The sequence below is a fragment of the Stereum hirsutum genome (genome assembly GCF_000264905.1).
Source record: "Stereum hirsutum FP-91666 SS1 unplaced genomic scaffold STEHIscaffold_37, whole genome shotgun sequence".
NCBI classification, from domain to species: Eukaryota; Fungi; Basidiomycota; class Agaricomycetes; order Russulales; family Stereaceae; genus Stereum; species Stereum hirsutum.
In genome coordinates, this window is record NW_006763167.1 from 10,020 (window position 1) to 25,761 (window position 15,742).

Consider the following 15,742-nt stretch of genomic DNA (forward strand, 5'->3'; position numbering starts at 1 on the left):
TTGTAGTCGTGGTATCGATACCACACTACGGATGTTGTATTTGTGGTATCGAAACCACACTACAGATTTTGTAGTCTTGGTATTGATACCAGACTGTCCAAGCAGCTCTTGATGGTCACCTACACACTATCGTCTTAAACCGGTGGTTGGTACCACATCATTGTTTCCAATTATGATCCCTCAATACTCAAACCCCTTTAGGTCAGGCCTGAATACATGGACATGGAGATACAAAACATTAAAATGAAGAAAAGGAGAAGGTTATCCTCTCTGCATTCTCCAGAACAGGGTGCACTACCTGCTTTGGAGAATGCGGAGAGAATGAACCCTGGAAGAACATTATGTATAGTATAAACAGAACACAGCCCACGCGTCACATCAGCCACAGTCCAAGATAAGTCCAAGATAAGTAAAAGGTAGGACTACAGAGGTAATCTAATAAGTCAAGCAGGTTCACGGATGAGGGATTGGAGCAACTCACAGCCAACAGCTCAGAAAGGACACAGTCATAATGATGACAAGGAAGGAAGGCGAACAACAGGCTTGGCACTAGCAACCGGAGCAAACCGGGTAACCAGAATGACATGGCAGGACCTGAATGATGTAATCAGTTCTTGTTAGTCAGGGATCAAGATCATAAATGGCGCCAAAAAAAAATGATCCCTCAAGGACATACCCATCATGTAACCCGCATGAAAGCTCCTTCTGAGAGGTGTTAGCTGTTTCAGTGATAGGTCAAGGTGAAAGCAGAACGTACCAGACTTGACTGTATGAATGAGGCGGGCCTTGTCCGGGTCACACAACCGAACTTTAGGCAGTGTCTCAGGCCACAACGGGTCTTCAACGAAACACTGGCTGCTCTTGCCACAACGGGCACAGCTAGGATACCAGGACACCTTAGATATAGTTGAGAGCTCATGATCAACATATCAAAAGTGTCCCGATACCCCCCCAAGAACTGAAGGAGAGATGGTTGTGGGACGAGTAAGAGCCATGGGGCGCCCTGGGGCGCCCTGGAAACCCTTTAAATAGTGCACCGGAAAGATCCGGTTTGCCAGTGTTGATCTGTCAACGGCAGACGCGCCTAGATCATGTGACCGCGTTATGGCGCCACTTTTTTTTATTCATGATCGCCATAAGCGTTGTGGCGCCACTTTTATCAATTCATGATCGCCACAAGAGGTCTGTGCTTTGTTCAGTCTGTGCAGACCTTGATCTGAGCCTGCCAAGGCATTCACTGCGTCGAGCCCTCTGCTGGCGGGGGTTACTTCAGCCGCGTGCAGGTCTCTTTAGAGTTCGATTCTCGGTCCCGCCAGCTCCGTCGTCCGCACGTCATGTCAGGTACAGCCGCTCGGGCGCAGATATTTCCAGTCCGTCATCGATAGCTCTATTCAGCGTTTGTGCACATATATGTACGCCGCCCTGCTGTGCTACTCTGACTTTGGCCTGTCTAAGGCTTATAGTAATAATGGTGAATTCTGGAGATCACAAGGTGTGAAGCGAGTTTAGCTTCAACGCTAGATGTTTCTTGTCTTGCTAGGTTTCTGCACTCTTCTGCATGTACGCTACTGGTCATTGCAAGTTCTCTATGCATCCAGTTTTGCTCGAGCATCTTGCCTGCACTGCTGGAAGTTAAATGGGCAATCGTACATGCACTCAAATGTCTCTGGCTTTCTCTGGCTCGCCGTCATGGATGATTCCACAAAACTGGATGTTCTTTATATCCAGTGAACTAGTGTTGACAGCAAGTGACAGCACCTGAGACATGAAACACTAGCAACGGCGCATGACGGATCCTACTTATGCCGCCGTTTTGCCTCCTCGCTGCCTCCGTCTGTCTAGTCCTCTCGCTCGTCTGTGCTTACCTCTTGTGGTACTTAGTGAGTACACAACTCCCCTCGCTCTCTCCTAATTTCATGAACTCTTCGTTCATCTTTTTCGTCAGCAGGAGGGGCTATGGAGAGGCCTCTAATGATTGATGCCCTAGTCTGGGACACCATGCCTGAGCCGCAACGTCAAGCTGTTGCGTATGCCCTTTCAGTTATGGCTCAACTGCCCGTCGTCTCCGCCCACCAACCGGTCCAGCCAGTCTTCCAAGGAGGACAACATTTAGCTTCTCACGCAGCGCCACAATATCGCTCTTCGTCGTACCGGTGAGCAATTTGGTGGTCAGCTTATCAGGCCTGCATGGGTTACTAAACCAAGGGCCAGTTCCGAGTCAATCAGTCCTGGTACACAGTTTACGGTTCATGACAATCGTGGTCGTGGTCGTACTCCTATCAGGCACGTACGGTGGTGCCAGTTTTTGTCACGTAATGTACCTCTGATATCTGACATGACCTTTCTCTAGTCGAAATTCTATTTCACCCAATTACACCACCCATTATACCCCCGGCTCAGATCGCTCTCGGTCTCCTACGGCTCGAACGGCACCAGGGCTTCACAGCAACTCCATTCTCACATTCACTCAGCCACCATCCCCTCAGAATCAGAGCGCCACTTATCGTCACAACCTCACGCCCTCGCACTCGTTGGAGAACATCGACCCTCAGTTACTGTAGTATTTCGACCAGACGTTCATCAGTGGCGTGAGAACCTCACGCTCCTAATACAGCCTGTCCCCCCTTCGAGGTTCGTCAAGCTCGAGGGACAGGGGACAATTTCCTTTTGAAGTATGTTTTCTGTTATTCTGGAGAAAAATATGTGATTTTCCGTGACTAATGTGTCCATTTTGGGATACCGACACTAGAGGGGACGGTGGACTGTCCCCCTGAACATGTTCAGTTCGGAGGTCCCGGTGGACAGGGGACGAACGTTTGGTCGAAAAATTACAGTACACCCTACTCTTGAGTCACGACGCCATCCACCACACCATCCATACTTACTGTATATAGTGAAGTAAGAGTTGTGAGTGGGCTTACAAACGAGTAGAGAGGAAGGCGGGCGACTTACCTTGTTCGACTTCTATTGTGATTCCATGTTCTGATTCGGATGTCTTCAAGGAGTCACTGAAGTCAGGCTCGCTGGCTGATTGTTCGGCTTGTATGCAGTTGGTTGAACCCGTAATAGGCTCGCTCTGGATGGAAGTCTGTTGTGTGAATCGATGTGGTACACTGGTTGTCCGGCCAGGCGTGCCTGGAAATGACGGTGAACCTCGTCCACGAAGGGAAGCCAGACTACGAGGAACCACAACGGAACGAAGGATAGGAGTGCGCGAAGGCCCATTGGATTGATGTGTTGGGAGACTGTTGCCCAAACCGAGACCAAGACCTCGTCCGGTAGGTTGCTGGCGACGATGATACGAAACGCCACGCAAAGCAATAGCGGTATGCTGAGCTTGTTGACTTTGGTGGTATTCGTGAATATGGCGTGGAACATAGGAGCCATGGCCATCTGGGGAGCCGGCTTTGCAATCTGTGCATATACAGAATACCTCACTAGACTTGGATTGGCGAGAATCCGGGCGCTGAAGTATGAGTCGATGCCGGTCAGTATAATATAGAGCGTAAAAGTGCAAGCACCTACTGCTGCAGATGACCGGTCAAGACACATGCTTTCAACACTTTATGTGTCCCAAGAGTACAGACCTCAGCAACTTGAGAGCGGAGAGACCAGTGTTAGACAGAGCTACGGTGCTCGATGTCCCGTTCCAAAGGCAGACGAGTGTATTTGTCACGGCACAAGGCGAGCGTAAACAACGCTGGCAAGAGGGACTCTTCAGATCACTTGGGATGGGTATGTTTATTGGTGTACATAAAGTTACAGTAAGCTACAGATATGATTGGCAGACGGAAGGGCGAGACGAAAGGGCAGCAATAGCTGACAGCGGTTAGAGCTGTTCAACCGCTCTGGCGACAGGTGGCGAGAATGTGCTTAGCCATCCTAATCGGGCCCACTATTCAGGTCCAGTCAGCGGCACTTACCGAACACTGTTCACGCAGAGCCTCGACGCAGTGATTGTTGCAGTCTTCTCAGAGGGCACAGTCGATGGGTCTTATTCGATTGGCGCCCAGTTGATAGATTGCATCTCACGGTGCTCGATTTCTGTGCAAACGCATAAGAAGTTCCCTTTTCTGCACCGACATGTGAACCAGGTCCTGCCCGTGCTCTTTGGAATTTGCGGGGTTTGTGGCCCTTGCTCGAGAGCCTCGAGCAAGTCTTGCATAGTAGAGGACTCGGAGTGATTGTGCTATCTGCGCACAACTCGGATTCGTTACTGATTTTCCTTATTTATGGATGTGGTCACGTCGGTCTCCTGCTCAGTTACGTTCCTCGAGAGTCCAACAGGTTGCATTTTCTCTGGACGAGGCTCAAGAATTGTGATACATATTCAGACTGGGGTCGCTGCATGGTCAGCTTATCACATCCAAGATAATCGTCATGAGTATATACGCCGACTTGGGTACTATACTCAATAATTTCATCGAACACATCATGGTTGAGCTGTACGGCGTACTGCTCATGTATACCGCCAGCTCAATCTCGAGTGATTTGTTCTCAAGGTGTACCGGGTGCGGACTAGCTATTCACATCTATCTGTGAGGTTGTTTAGTCAACGACCTCATATTAGATATCCCTCTGCGATCGTTGTGTGTCTCTAACCTGGCTGCCTCACGATTTTGCGGGCTCCTCGACGAAGTGTGGCACCCGCAAGCAGCCGCCCTTCCGTTCTCGCTCAGAACCTGATGGGAGCTGTCAGTTGGGCGTCAATCGAATAAGACCCATCGACCTGCTCCCCGTCTTCTCATGACCCACTTGCCACTATATAATTGTGTCATTCCCAACCCAACAAGGAAGTATGATTTCCCTTCAAACAAATTGATGTGGCTGAGCTGCCGAGGTAGCCGAGCGTGGGAGTCCCAACACCCGTATTTTTCGGGTGTTGCTTGTCCTCGTGTTATTCAGCCACGTCACTCCCCAGCACACTCGTCGATCCTTCCCACAACCACATCAACATTCTCACTCATTGATTCTGGCTCCCACACTATCACACTCTAATCTCTAAACTAGCTGAACTTCTTTTGTACTGCTTTGCTTCTGAGGATCATCAATCACGACATGGAGGCCATCACTGATCCAAACTCAATCACGTTGAACGAATTCAGCACATGGGATGCGTTTACCCATGTTACTGGTGAGCAGTGATTGACGATACGGAGCAGCCCAGACCACTGATACAACCTCATAAACTGAACTCAGTTGATGATCCTAATTCGCGCAAGGAGCGCAAAAAATACAAGTATCGTCTCGATGATATGTATGTCTCCCACGCATAATGTTCCCTGAGAAAACTTTCTCAGCACTAGTCGAACAGTGTTTATGTTCTGCCTCCTCCAGAGGAATGGGGCGATGCCAAGAGCTCTGCTGAGCTTGATGGTTCGCACTGGTGGATGGCAGTCATTGAAGAAATACGTCTTCATGCACAGCAAGTGAGTTTCTCGCCCATTTTCCGTTGTCTGGCCTTCGTAGACTGAGGCAAGGGTTGTGTCATCATAGTACTATATCAAAGTGCGTTGGATATACTCATCGTATGAGTTGAAGACAAGGTATTGCAAGCAAAAGCGCATAATGTACGTACCCTTGAACAAAAACATCCCATCGTCGAGCTGAACACTCTCCGTTGTCTGTCGTTTTGAAGGAAACTTGACCATTTGGGACCGCATGAGAGGGTGCCATCCGACAACTGGAGTATAATTTGGGTGGAGACACTTCAAGGTCAGCCCAATTTTCCGGCGCCACCTCCATCAGCACTGACATCACATCCAGGACGGGCTGAGGTTGGTCAGTTCACAGACAACCTTGCCAACATGCCCCTTTTCGAGATAGACGACTTCTATTGTCGGTTAGTTCTGAATGCTAAGGGCCCTCGCTCCCCCAAGATCGAGGTAAGTCAGCGTATACCCTCTTAACATGACATGCGGCTCATGTAACGTCAGTGGGCACAGATGTGTCATGAAGATTGTCGGCATGGACGTATCTTCTCCCTCTCAGGAGTTGAGCCCGTCCGGTTTTGCTGCTCGTGCAAGACGTGGTTTCACACTGAGTGCTCACAGGCGCTGGTGCTGGACGATGACAGAGAATTGCTCGAAGATGCAGGTCAAGGGTACATTGTGGAATGTTACGATGCATGGAAGGGCCTGGAATTGAGTGCACTCACTCTACTGTCCTCCCTGCCCGTGGAGAGGACTCCAAGAGAGCTTGGCGCACCGCTCAGCCTCGAGAAGCTAATAATTCAGGCAAGGAAAAAATGGAATGATGAGCAGGGATCAACAGTGGCTCAGATGGACAAGATATGCGAATCACTGCTTGCCACCAGTGATGCACATGGTAAACTGTCCGTGATAATAAAGACGGTGCAGCAAGCGGTGGAGAAGCAGTTGCTGGAGGGAGCGACTTATTATTCATGTCCCAACTGTCTAGTCTATGCGATATGACCCTGTGCTATTATTGAAAAAGCATTTGGTGCTGTTGTTACATGGAATAGTGTGCATGTATGTGAGAAACATCGAACGAAGGTCCTTGCTCATGGTGTTGGTGCCACACAAGTGGCCCAACCCACATGGCCATTCGGAACCGCCCGTCAATACAGAACCCAAGACTTGTAGTCCCCACTCGAAAGCATCAGCAGCAGCCTTGCCTCATCGGCCATCATCACTGTTGATCTGTCTCAGAGCCCAATGACTACGTCCAAGTCCCCGAAGACCCAAGCACCGACGAGGAAACATCGTCGATCCAAACATGTTGATCAAGCTGATCGATCAACACGACGAGCAAACATCCGGGCCTATCTCAAAAAAAAAAGTGGTGGACCGCACTCCCCCGCCGGTTCACTCACTATGAAATCTCTCTTATCAAGCCTCCCAGCTCCATTGCCACCGGCCACTCACAGCATACCTGTCAAACAATCTCGTCGTACCACAGCTCGTCAAACTACTGACAAAACAACACGTAGAACAACATCTGCCAAGCACTACATCAGAAGCACGCAACAGCAGTCACGATTTTCCGAAGAATCTTCCTCTGAAGCCAGCAATGAAGCCGACCTTACCTACGAACACGAGCCAGATTCTTCATTTGAGCGTGTTCAGGAGGTTCAGGACTGGACAGCAGAGAACGAAGAGGGCTATGCAGAGGCAGCAGGGCAGCATGGAGACGACGAGGGGTTGGAGGTTGAAGACGCTCAAACGGAGGAGAAGATAGGTTCGTTTCAATTCACAATGAAATTGTATATCGTACTCTAATCCTCCCACTCAAAATCACAGAGAATTATTTATCCTGCCATGATATCTGGCCATTGGCTGTGGAAGAACTCGAGACCTTGGGCGGGAAACGCTGGCTGAGTCAATATGTGATTGACTACTACCTCCTCGCCCATTGGTACCGCCTGCATTCCACTTCTCCCATCCGCTATGTCGACTGCCTATCCTTTGGTAACAATCCTGAGCCCTTACACTCCGCCAGGGTGATACCGAGATACCGGGAGCGTTACTTTCTCCCCAAACTCGAAATCCCCCTCCAGAAAGTCCTCTACTCCATGCTCCTCAATGCACACCACATCCTCTACTTGCAGGACACCGAAAATATGAAGGTCTATATCTTAGGCTATAACTCGGCAGACACTTCAGACGAAGCCGTTCACTCCAACTGGAGCACCCAGAGCGGTTTCGAGAGGTACTGCAATGTCTGCGAGCTGAACGGGTGGTCCCACCCTAACAATGCTGAAGCTATTACCATCGTCGCGGTCTGCCCAGTTCAGAACGGCTATGACTGCGGGGTCATCGCAATCCAGGTCGCCATGCGACTCTTCAACCGGCAGCTTTGCATCCAAGTGGACGGTTCCATCCCAGTCCCAGTCCTCCCTTGCGGCCACGGTGAGCGCATGCGCATTTTCCGAGAGCTCAGATCAATGCTCGATGCAGCAAACATCAATTATGAGGCCAAGAGAATGGATCCACCAGCGGAGTGGATGACCTGGTCCCTTCAGGCTCTGGAGGCGCAGGGAACCATCATCGTGTATGAGCCGCAACCTCAAGCCCGCGATATTCTCCGCCGTGTCAAGGACGCTTGTCCAATGGCCCACAACATGCTTTTGCAGACTTTACGGTGCAGAAGGTGTATCGCCGAGGCGGCCAAGAAGCGTGACGAGCGGGAGGCACCCATCACTCTACCGATCCAGGGTAATGACGAGCCTCTTGTCAGGCCAGCTTCACCCCCCACGGCGAGAACAGCGCCTCTGCTTCCCACCGTTAGGCAATACCCTCTCCCAAATCAAAACGTTGCAGCAGCACCCCCCATTCCCAGTGGTCTAGCGGTCAGCAGACCAAGTGCAACCACGAGAACCTCCAACCTCATCGGTCGTCGTGTGGTTGCGCGCGCCATCTGTGCAGCAGAGCTCTCCACTGCAGAGTTTCAGCGTCTCGATGCTCGCGAAGAAAACGATTTGGTTCCCTTGCCTTCGGGAGGTTTATGGCCTGAGCATAACATTCGTCATGACCGATATTTCAATGGGCCTACCAGGGAAGACATGCACGGTTATGAAGATCCCATCGCCAACTTTCCGTATAATGAATTCGCACCATTGTACGGGAAGGGAGATCTTATCTATTGGCGGGACTACGGTTGGCGACTGGAAAGCAGAGCATTGCATCAAGTGTACCTCCCACCCCCGGTCAAGGTCAGCTCAGTTCCAAAGACCGTGGTTTTATTTTAATGATGCGCCTAACGTCGACCCATTGAAACACAGCCCGAACTTTGCGTGTTCCCCATCGGGGTCGACCAACAGTTCGATCCCGCACATCGCTACGGTGAACTCACTGGCCTCCAGTCTCGCTCTAGGACTGGCCAGTCCGAGCTGAGGCAATATACCAGACCAATAGATGTCATGGGCATGGAGGATATGTTGCGAAAAACATCACAAGGAGACTACACATCCCGAACGCATGACATGTTCATCCGAGGCGTCAGCGACGAAGAACGCCACATCGTACTCGACCTGGAGCGCGATTCGTATCACGTAGAGGAGCTCACAATGTCGGTGGATATTGACAGTGCAATATGGACCACCTTCGAGCCCAGAATGGTGCTCTCATGCAGTCTCCATCTCATGCCACCGTGGGAGAACGCGTCACCGCTCAACATACACAACCATGGGTACATTCAACTTCTGCACCCTCCACCCGAGGCGCAACGTTCAGTCAGCGATCGAACCTGGGACGCAATTAACGTCTCCCAGAGCGCCGTCCCAAACACTATCTTCGCAACCGTCAACCAATGGAAATGGATAATCGCTTTCCCGCGTATGTTCCATCGTCATGAGCATACCGGGGCGAGAGAGACCGTCATACCTCATTGGCTTCGGATACGGTTCTGGGAAATGGTGGTCCTTCCAGCTGTCAAGGCATCATTACCCTCATGGAAGGACCCGTACTTCGATCACAGCGTTCAGGGCTTCATGGCCAAGTCGGCCGGCAGTAGCAGCGGCGGGGAGAAGTACAAGGGGTACCAGCGCACTGTCACCGCCACAGAGCTAGAGGCTATCGTGAAGGAGATGAGGCGCCTCATGATTTCATTCGATGAGGATCCCGTACTCGGTCGATTCGGATCGTTCTTCTTCATCCTGGAGGCTAGAGGGATCAAGTTATCCACGCAGAGCCGTTTGGATCACAGATCTCCCAGTGCATGGGAACTGTTGATGCAGGAGCACCCCCAATTTGACTGGAAATACATGAGTGACCGCGGGAACGGGGAGTTCGTGGTCGATGTAGGCGTCTCTTTCCATCCAGCAGAGCAGCCAGACGGAGAGCCTGTCACAGGTTTATGGAGGCTTGCACCACTTATTGCATCGTATGCAGTTGCAGGGTACAAGAAGCCCAATGTGCACCACACAGGCATGTTCGGGCAATATGGAGGCATGAGTGCTGAGATAACGGTGGAGAGAGGTCGACGCCAACACGTCACGTTTCGCCAGAGCTACAACCTTGCATACGAGGCGGTCAGAACCAAGGACAACCAAGGAAAGATGTGTCGAGACGCAGAGGCATATGAATACACCGCCCGATTCAGGGAGGCTGTTGACAACAAGATCGCCACACACGAAGAGGCTACGACGAAGTCGTGGGGAGTGCGAGAGGAGTACCGTATGGCCTGCGATGCTGTACCCATGATCATGGAAGGACTTTTCGATTCGGTAAGCTCCCATCACTCTCTCGGCATCAAACCATCACTCACAGGATGCAATGGCGTATATCAGGCTCAAGAATACGCCAAGTCTGGTGCCATCATCTGGGTCAAATCTGACATATACTTCACCTGGCAAATCAGACGGATGAAGGAGTGGAAGGCTGTACAGAAGACGTTGCGAGACCTACGTGCTGACAACTTGGGAGTCTTGTCAGGATTAATCATGCACTTCCTCCGTATGGTTGACACGACACCAAGATATCTGCCCACCCATGTATCCCAATCTCTCAACACTCTTAGAGTTCCAGCGCTCATGGAGACCTACGGAACATTATTTCTCCGCGATCTCGACATCCACTGCAGTGCCCAACATCTTCCGGCGATTCAATCGGAGGATAGCCCAGATGTGTTCAGAAGCCTGGGCAGACGTGTTGTTGTTCGGAAACGGAAGGATATCGAAAGCCTCCACATTCCCGACGTGGAGCAGTATCCCATCGGTGAAACACCCACATGGCCAGCGCTCAAAGAAGCGATCGCCACCGCACCCTGGCTCATTCTTCGACCCCTCACCTTTCATGGCGACTGGGATGTCAGCACTGCTGCAACCAAGCTCTTCATCTCATTCACGACACAGATGTTTGTGCACCTCGACGAATCACAGCTCGAGAAGGATGATATCCCACAGCCCACGACATTGGAGCAAGCCATGCAAGTTTGGTCACCACAGAGCATCTTCACCCAGATCCACAAAGTGACCTTTCTCGCCAGCAATTCTGGCATTATTGGTGTTGCTAGGGGCAGCCCCCAACCTTCCTTCGCAGAGCGCATGGAAACCTTCTTCCCTGTGGATCGTCAGACAATCAAAGGGAAGTGGCGGAATTTCATGGAGGAAAGGATAGACGGTTACCTCCACCAGTACTTCCACGAGATCACTGCATCACGAACCGAGGACGAAAGGGGTATCAGGGGTGCACTTGTTCAGATATTTGCGAATCTGCAGTGTCTCCCACGGACGACACCCACCAGCCCATGGGTGTTGAGTGATCACCCCAACGGAGGCGTAGAGATCATCACCAACCCAGTGAAGTACAGGATTCTCGGGCTAAGCAAGCATGCACAAGCAGGGTCTCGAGCTACTCGCCGCACAGTAACGCGTCGGAAGCCCAACTTCATCTCTGCGCTTGCAGCAATACAGGGACGCACTGCCCCAGCTGCAGACCGTATAGGAAGAAAGGCGAAAGCAACTGCACAAAAGTCGAATGCCAGGCGAAATTGGAGAGCACCTCCCACCCGGCAACAACCCCAGCCTCATCCTAGTTTGGAGAATAACTCGGAGGAGGAGAGCAATTCCTCCACATCGAACACTGATAGTGAAGGAGACGAAATAGGTGGTACAGAAGATGACAATGATAATTATGATGACAGAGATGATGAGTTCCAAGACGATGACGGGTAGTCAAATTGTATCTTACCGTAATACAGTCCACTAGGCTTTAATATGAAGGTTTTTGCTGGACTTGAAACACAGGCTTATCTCTTTAGGACACTTTTCTACTCCTTCCAGCTCCGTCGGAGGCCAACGTACTCGATCGGATCAGAATCTACGTGAACGGACGCGATTAGGCTCTATTCGACCCTAATCTACTCGAATCTATTCGAATCTATTTGACTAAACTCCAATAGCCTGAGACGCGAACGGACGATAATCTCGCGGGCTCCATGGTGCATCATCGCGCCCGGAAGCCCTGCGTTAACTGGTATATAGCTACATATACGACTTCCGAGTGTGATCACGTTCTATCGCGCCTCCGTTTTTCGGAGTTGAGTCTATCATTCTCTTATTTAACGAGGATTTAAAAAGGGGCCTTCGGAAAGGAGCCCAACGGAGCAGAACGGGGTGTAATGGAATAGACAGGACTGCATTCTATTCCGGTAACAGAGAGCCGGGCACGTGTCAAAGTGGTCGTCCTCGTTGGCGAAGAAGGTGACAAGGTTTGACGGATCGGGCGGTGAGTGCGTGCCCTTTGAACTCCGCTTTGATTGGTTCCCTGGAGTTGGCGCTACACAAGTAGATGTCGAGGTGGAAGTTCGGATGTTCTCCTATTGAGATACCAAGTAGACACTATGTGAGCAGGTGCATCATTGAAGGGAATGAGAACAATTCAACATGTGGTATTTAAAGTACAGACTCAGTCAGGCAGCAAAGAACAAGAAATCAACGGCGAGATAATCATGCAAGTACACTCCACTCAACCCTCCCGCCACATTTAGTCATAACATGAACAAAACTGAACACCCATCCTCGTCCATATCCATCCTCAGCTCCTCTACAAACTCTCTGACCGCGTCTCTCGACTCCTTCACCATCTCAGCCCTATCCCAGTCTGATCTTCGGCGCCATACCATACCGAGACACATAGCCCTCAACAGCTCCAGCTGCTCCACTGATAACGAACTGGTCTCGTCCCTGAGCTCGCGACGCAAGATGTCGAGTTCATACTCTGGAAGATGGAAGTCGGGCAATGGTGTCGGTGCCCGGTCAACCTCCATGGATTCATGTGGAAGTTGTGGTTCGACTTTGGAGGCACCCAGGGGCGGGTCGATTTGATGGGGCAATGGAGAAGCAGCCTAACCTAACCTAACCTAGGTCCAGTCTCTTCGCCGCACCGCCGCACCGCTCCACAGTGTCGCGGGAATATTACGAGGAGGCCATATTCTGAACGAGCTCGACGAACTGATCACAGCCGCGCTGATCCAATGGGCCAGTCTTTTTGCTGCACCTCTGCACTGGCCACGGGGTTCACCCTGTGGGCGATTAATAATATTAGCCATGGTCCGTACGAGGCTGCAAATATTATGCAAGTACTGCCAAATTACTCCCCTGAGCCCTGGGTGCCAGGAAGTAGCTCCACAGTGCGTGATATCCCGCACGTTGCAGAGATACCAAAGATCCAGGAGTGGAGCAGGGACCCCCTGCCCAGGGATATGGATGTTAGGCATCTGCAATGATGGGGTAGTATTCGTGATGCGATCAGGACAGTCTGTTACAGACATTCTCCATGAGCGGCTCTCATTGCTCATGCATAGACATCTCATCCCACTCAGCCTCGCTATGCTGCACAAACCTGTCCACGATTATTTCATCCTCTTCTTCGGAGTACCCAATATTGTTATTCGCCCAGGAGAACCCCCTGTTCAACCTCTTTCTCTCCCCCAGCCACTCCTTCTCCTGCTCTATTAACACCTGGTTGACCGCCACGCAGCAGAATCAAAATCGGAGTCCGGAGTCGGAGTCCGTTCCATCTCCTCCCGCCATGCCAACCATGCCAACTCCTGCAACCAGTCCTCTTCGTTCATGCGATGGAAGTCCTCATCCCACTGTCTCTCCCGAGCCTTCACCTTCGCCATTTCTTCCTCCACCAGCTGCTGCTCCGCCTGTGCCAGGAGCTCATCCCACTCCCGTTCCGCCTTCGCCACGGCCACATCGGCTGCCTCCCTCTCCACTTCCCCCTCCACTGCATCCCAGACAGCCCTGGCGATCTTCAGCACTTCCCGGGGTTCCGCATCCACCCCCACCCCATACACCCCAACTTCATCACATTCACATCCATCCTCCCCCATGATGCCGCATGGCAAGTATTCCCCATCGTCCGGACAACCCTAATGCATACGTACACAACCCATCAGTACAAACAGTGTGCCAAGGCAGCACATGATAGACTCACATCGGACATCACCTTGCTCGCATTCTCCTCACCGTTGAGCAACTCCTCGACCTCGTTCATAGACGTGTCCATACCACAGTAGCTTTGTCAGACCTGAAGTCAAATGAGACAGCGACTTTGCCCAACGCCACTGAAGAGCGCACTCACACTCAGTCAAAGAGTATGCTGTTGCCGTCAGCAAGAAAGAACACCCTTAGGTTAGGTAGTAGACTGCTGGCAAAGGAGGGGATATGTGGAGTGAAGGCGGTGTGGTCAAGGAAATAAGATGCTTGGGGGACAAGCGAAGTATTTCGTTGGGGAACTCGTTAGTCCTGACCAGCGATATATATACAGAGTGGAACCCGTGCACGGACCATCCTGATTTATGTGCGGGAGAGCACTTCATCATGACGACATTTATGAGAAGAAAACACTGCTGATTCGGAGTCAATTCGTACCAGCATCTCCTCATTCTCATTAACATCCACCCCGGGGCCTATCTAACATGAAACGTACAATGTATGTTTCCTTGCAGGATGGATGAAGTTTGAGGACGAGCTAACGAGCTCATCAATGTCAAGTCCTTCAACTGAGATGCGTGAAGTAGGCACTCTGTCGGTGTGGCCGACTGAAGACATTGTCAGTCAATACCGAAGCAGATCGAGATGTGGCGCCTAGCGAGTGTGGGGATTCTCGAGATGAAAACCAAGGTAGATGTATCTGCACCAATAGCTTATAGAACGAGGTTTGGGTCAGGGAGAGAAGGATCGAGGGCAACGAATGGTGATTACGCAACGGTGATTGTTGTGAGACAGTGGAGAGAAGGGTCGGACCAACAACCTGGAGCTCTCTTCGGAACCAGGCCTGACAGATTTGAACGACCAAAGGAGTCACAATATCCCGCAACTTATTAACGAGGGGGAAGTTTTGCCAGGGTGCTTGCTGGAGCGCTGCCGGTGATGATGGGTCGAGAAGTAGAAGTCGGAGTTGGGTACATCAGAGAGCAGCTCATGGATGGCGGGTACATCGCCAAGATGAACCAGATCACCATTCTCATCGTGAAGGTCTTCAAATTGGATAAGCAGGAATGGTTTCTCCACAAGGTTTTGGGAGTATATCAAGTTAAGGAAAGCTGAAGAGGACTAATAATCTCTCGTACAAGTGTCATAAATCATCCAGGAGTAAGTCTCGACCCAGCATAGATTTTGTGATTTTGAGGACTTCCATTGACTCTGGAGTGACCTGAAGAGAGGAGATGAATCCGTAGCCTGGTGTCGACACCACTACAGACTTCGTAGCATGGTGTCGACACCAATACAAACTTCGTAGCATGGTGTCGACACCAGTGCAACCTTCGTAGCCTCATTTTCTCACCTTGGTGTCGGTACCTTTACAGACGTCGTAGCATGGTGTATGGGGCGTTCGCGACTCAAAAAACATCAGATGATTGGGGGAGAAGACTGTAAGTATGACACCTCTCTGTGCACTATCATGACTGTCCCATCTTGAATAGCATATGCTTTATGGCATAAAATCCCAATCTCAGCCTGTCCCCATTCGTCATTCCAGAGATTATATCTCTGATTACCCTGCTTGTAGTCTGTACTGTCCTCTTGCTCACACCGAGCTCCTTGGCGCGTGCCTGCACCCTGTCTGGCCACTTTGCCATCAATGCTTCCTCAAAAGCCGGAACCAGTCGTCCGTCGGCTTGAAAGATAAGCCATGCTCGGCAGTGCTTTCAAATAATGAGGTCAATACACGGCAGACACGGATATTGGTTGAAGACCACGGGAGTACCTTTGTAGTGCGTAACTTTTTGAGTGCATCACCCGTAATGGGGAGGTTCACTAGAGCCTTCT

The 15,742-nt window shown here is 51.0% G+C and overlaps 3 protein-coding genes across 3 annotated transcripts in view; 1 reads left to right on the forward strand and 2 right to left on the reverse strand.

Moving 5' to 3' along the window:
• Positions 1-2,840: 2,840 nt before the first annotated feature.
• On the reverse strand, positions 2,841-3,387 carry STEHIDRAFT_164038 (uncharacterized protein; the record flags this gene model as incomplete). Its single annotated transcript, XM_007311772.1, has 3 exons — positions 2,841-2,884; positions 2,953-3,088; positions 3,154-3,387. 3 exons carry the CDS (start codon positions 3,385-3,387, stop codon positions 2,841-2,843), a joined length of 414 nt encoding a protein of 137 aa, XP_007311834.1.
• Positions 3,388-5,058: 1,671 nt separating this feature from the next.
• STEHIDRAFT_116817 (uncharacterized protein) lies at positions 5,059-11,635 on the forward strand (the record flags this gene model as incomplete). Its single annotated transcript, XM_007311773.1, has 12 exons — positions 5,059-5,134; positions 5,200-5,257; positions 5,315-5,429; positions 5,497-5,570; positions 5,639-5,715; positions 5,767-5,885; positions 5,946-6,405; positions 6,457-6,491; positions 6,674-6,740; positions 6,922-7,200; positions 7,263-8,674; positions 8,744-11,635. 12 exons carry the CDS (start codon positions 5,059-5,061, stop codon positions 11,633-11,635), a joined length of 5,664 nt encoding a protein of 1,887 aa, XP_007311835.1.
• An 815-nt stretch (positions 11,636-12,450) lies between these two features.
• STEHIDRAFT_116818 (uncharacterized protein) overlaps positions 12,451-15,742 on the reverse strand; it is a gene marked incomplete at both ends in the record, with an annotated part of 9,412 nt that continues 6,120 nt past the window's right edge. The window contains 8 exon segments of the mRNA XM_007311774.1: positions 12,451-12,807; positions 12,847-13,179; positions 13,368-13,413; positions 13,433-13,839; positions 13,905-13,986; positions 14,400-14,511; positions 14,791-15,025; positions 15,505-15,618. Of these exon segments, the coding sequence (XP_007311836.1) occupies positions 12,451-12,807; positions 12,847-13,179; positions 13,368-13,413; positions 13,433-13,839; positions 13,905-13,986; positions 14,400-14,511; positions 14,791-15,025; positions 15,505-15,618 (1,686 nt within the window).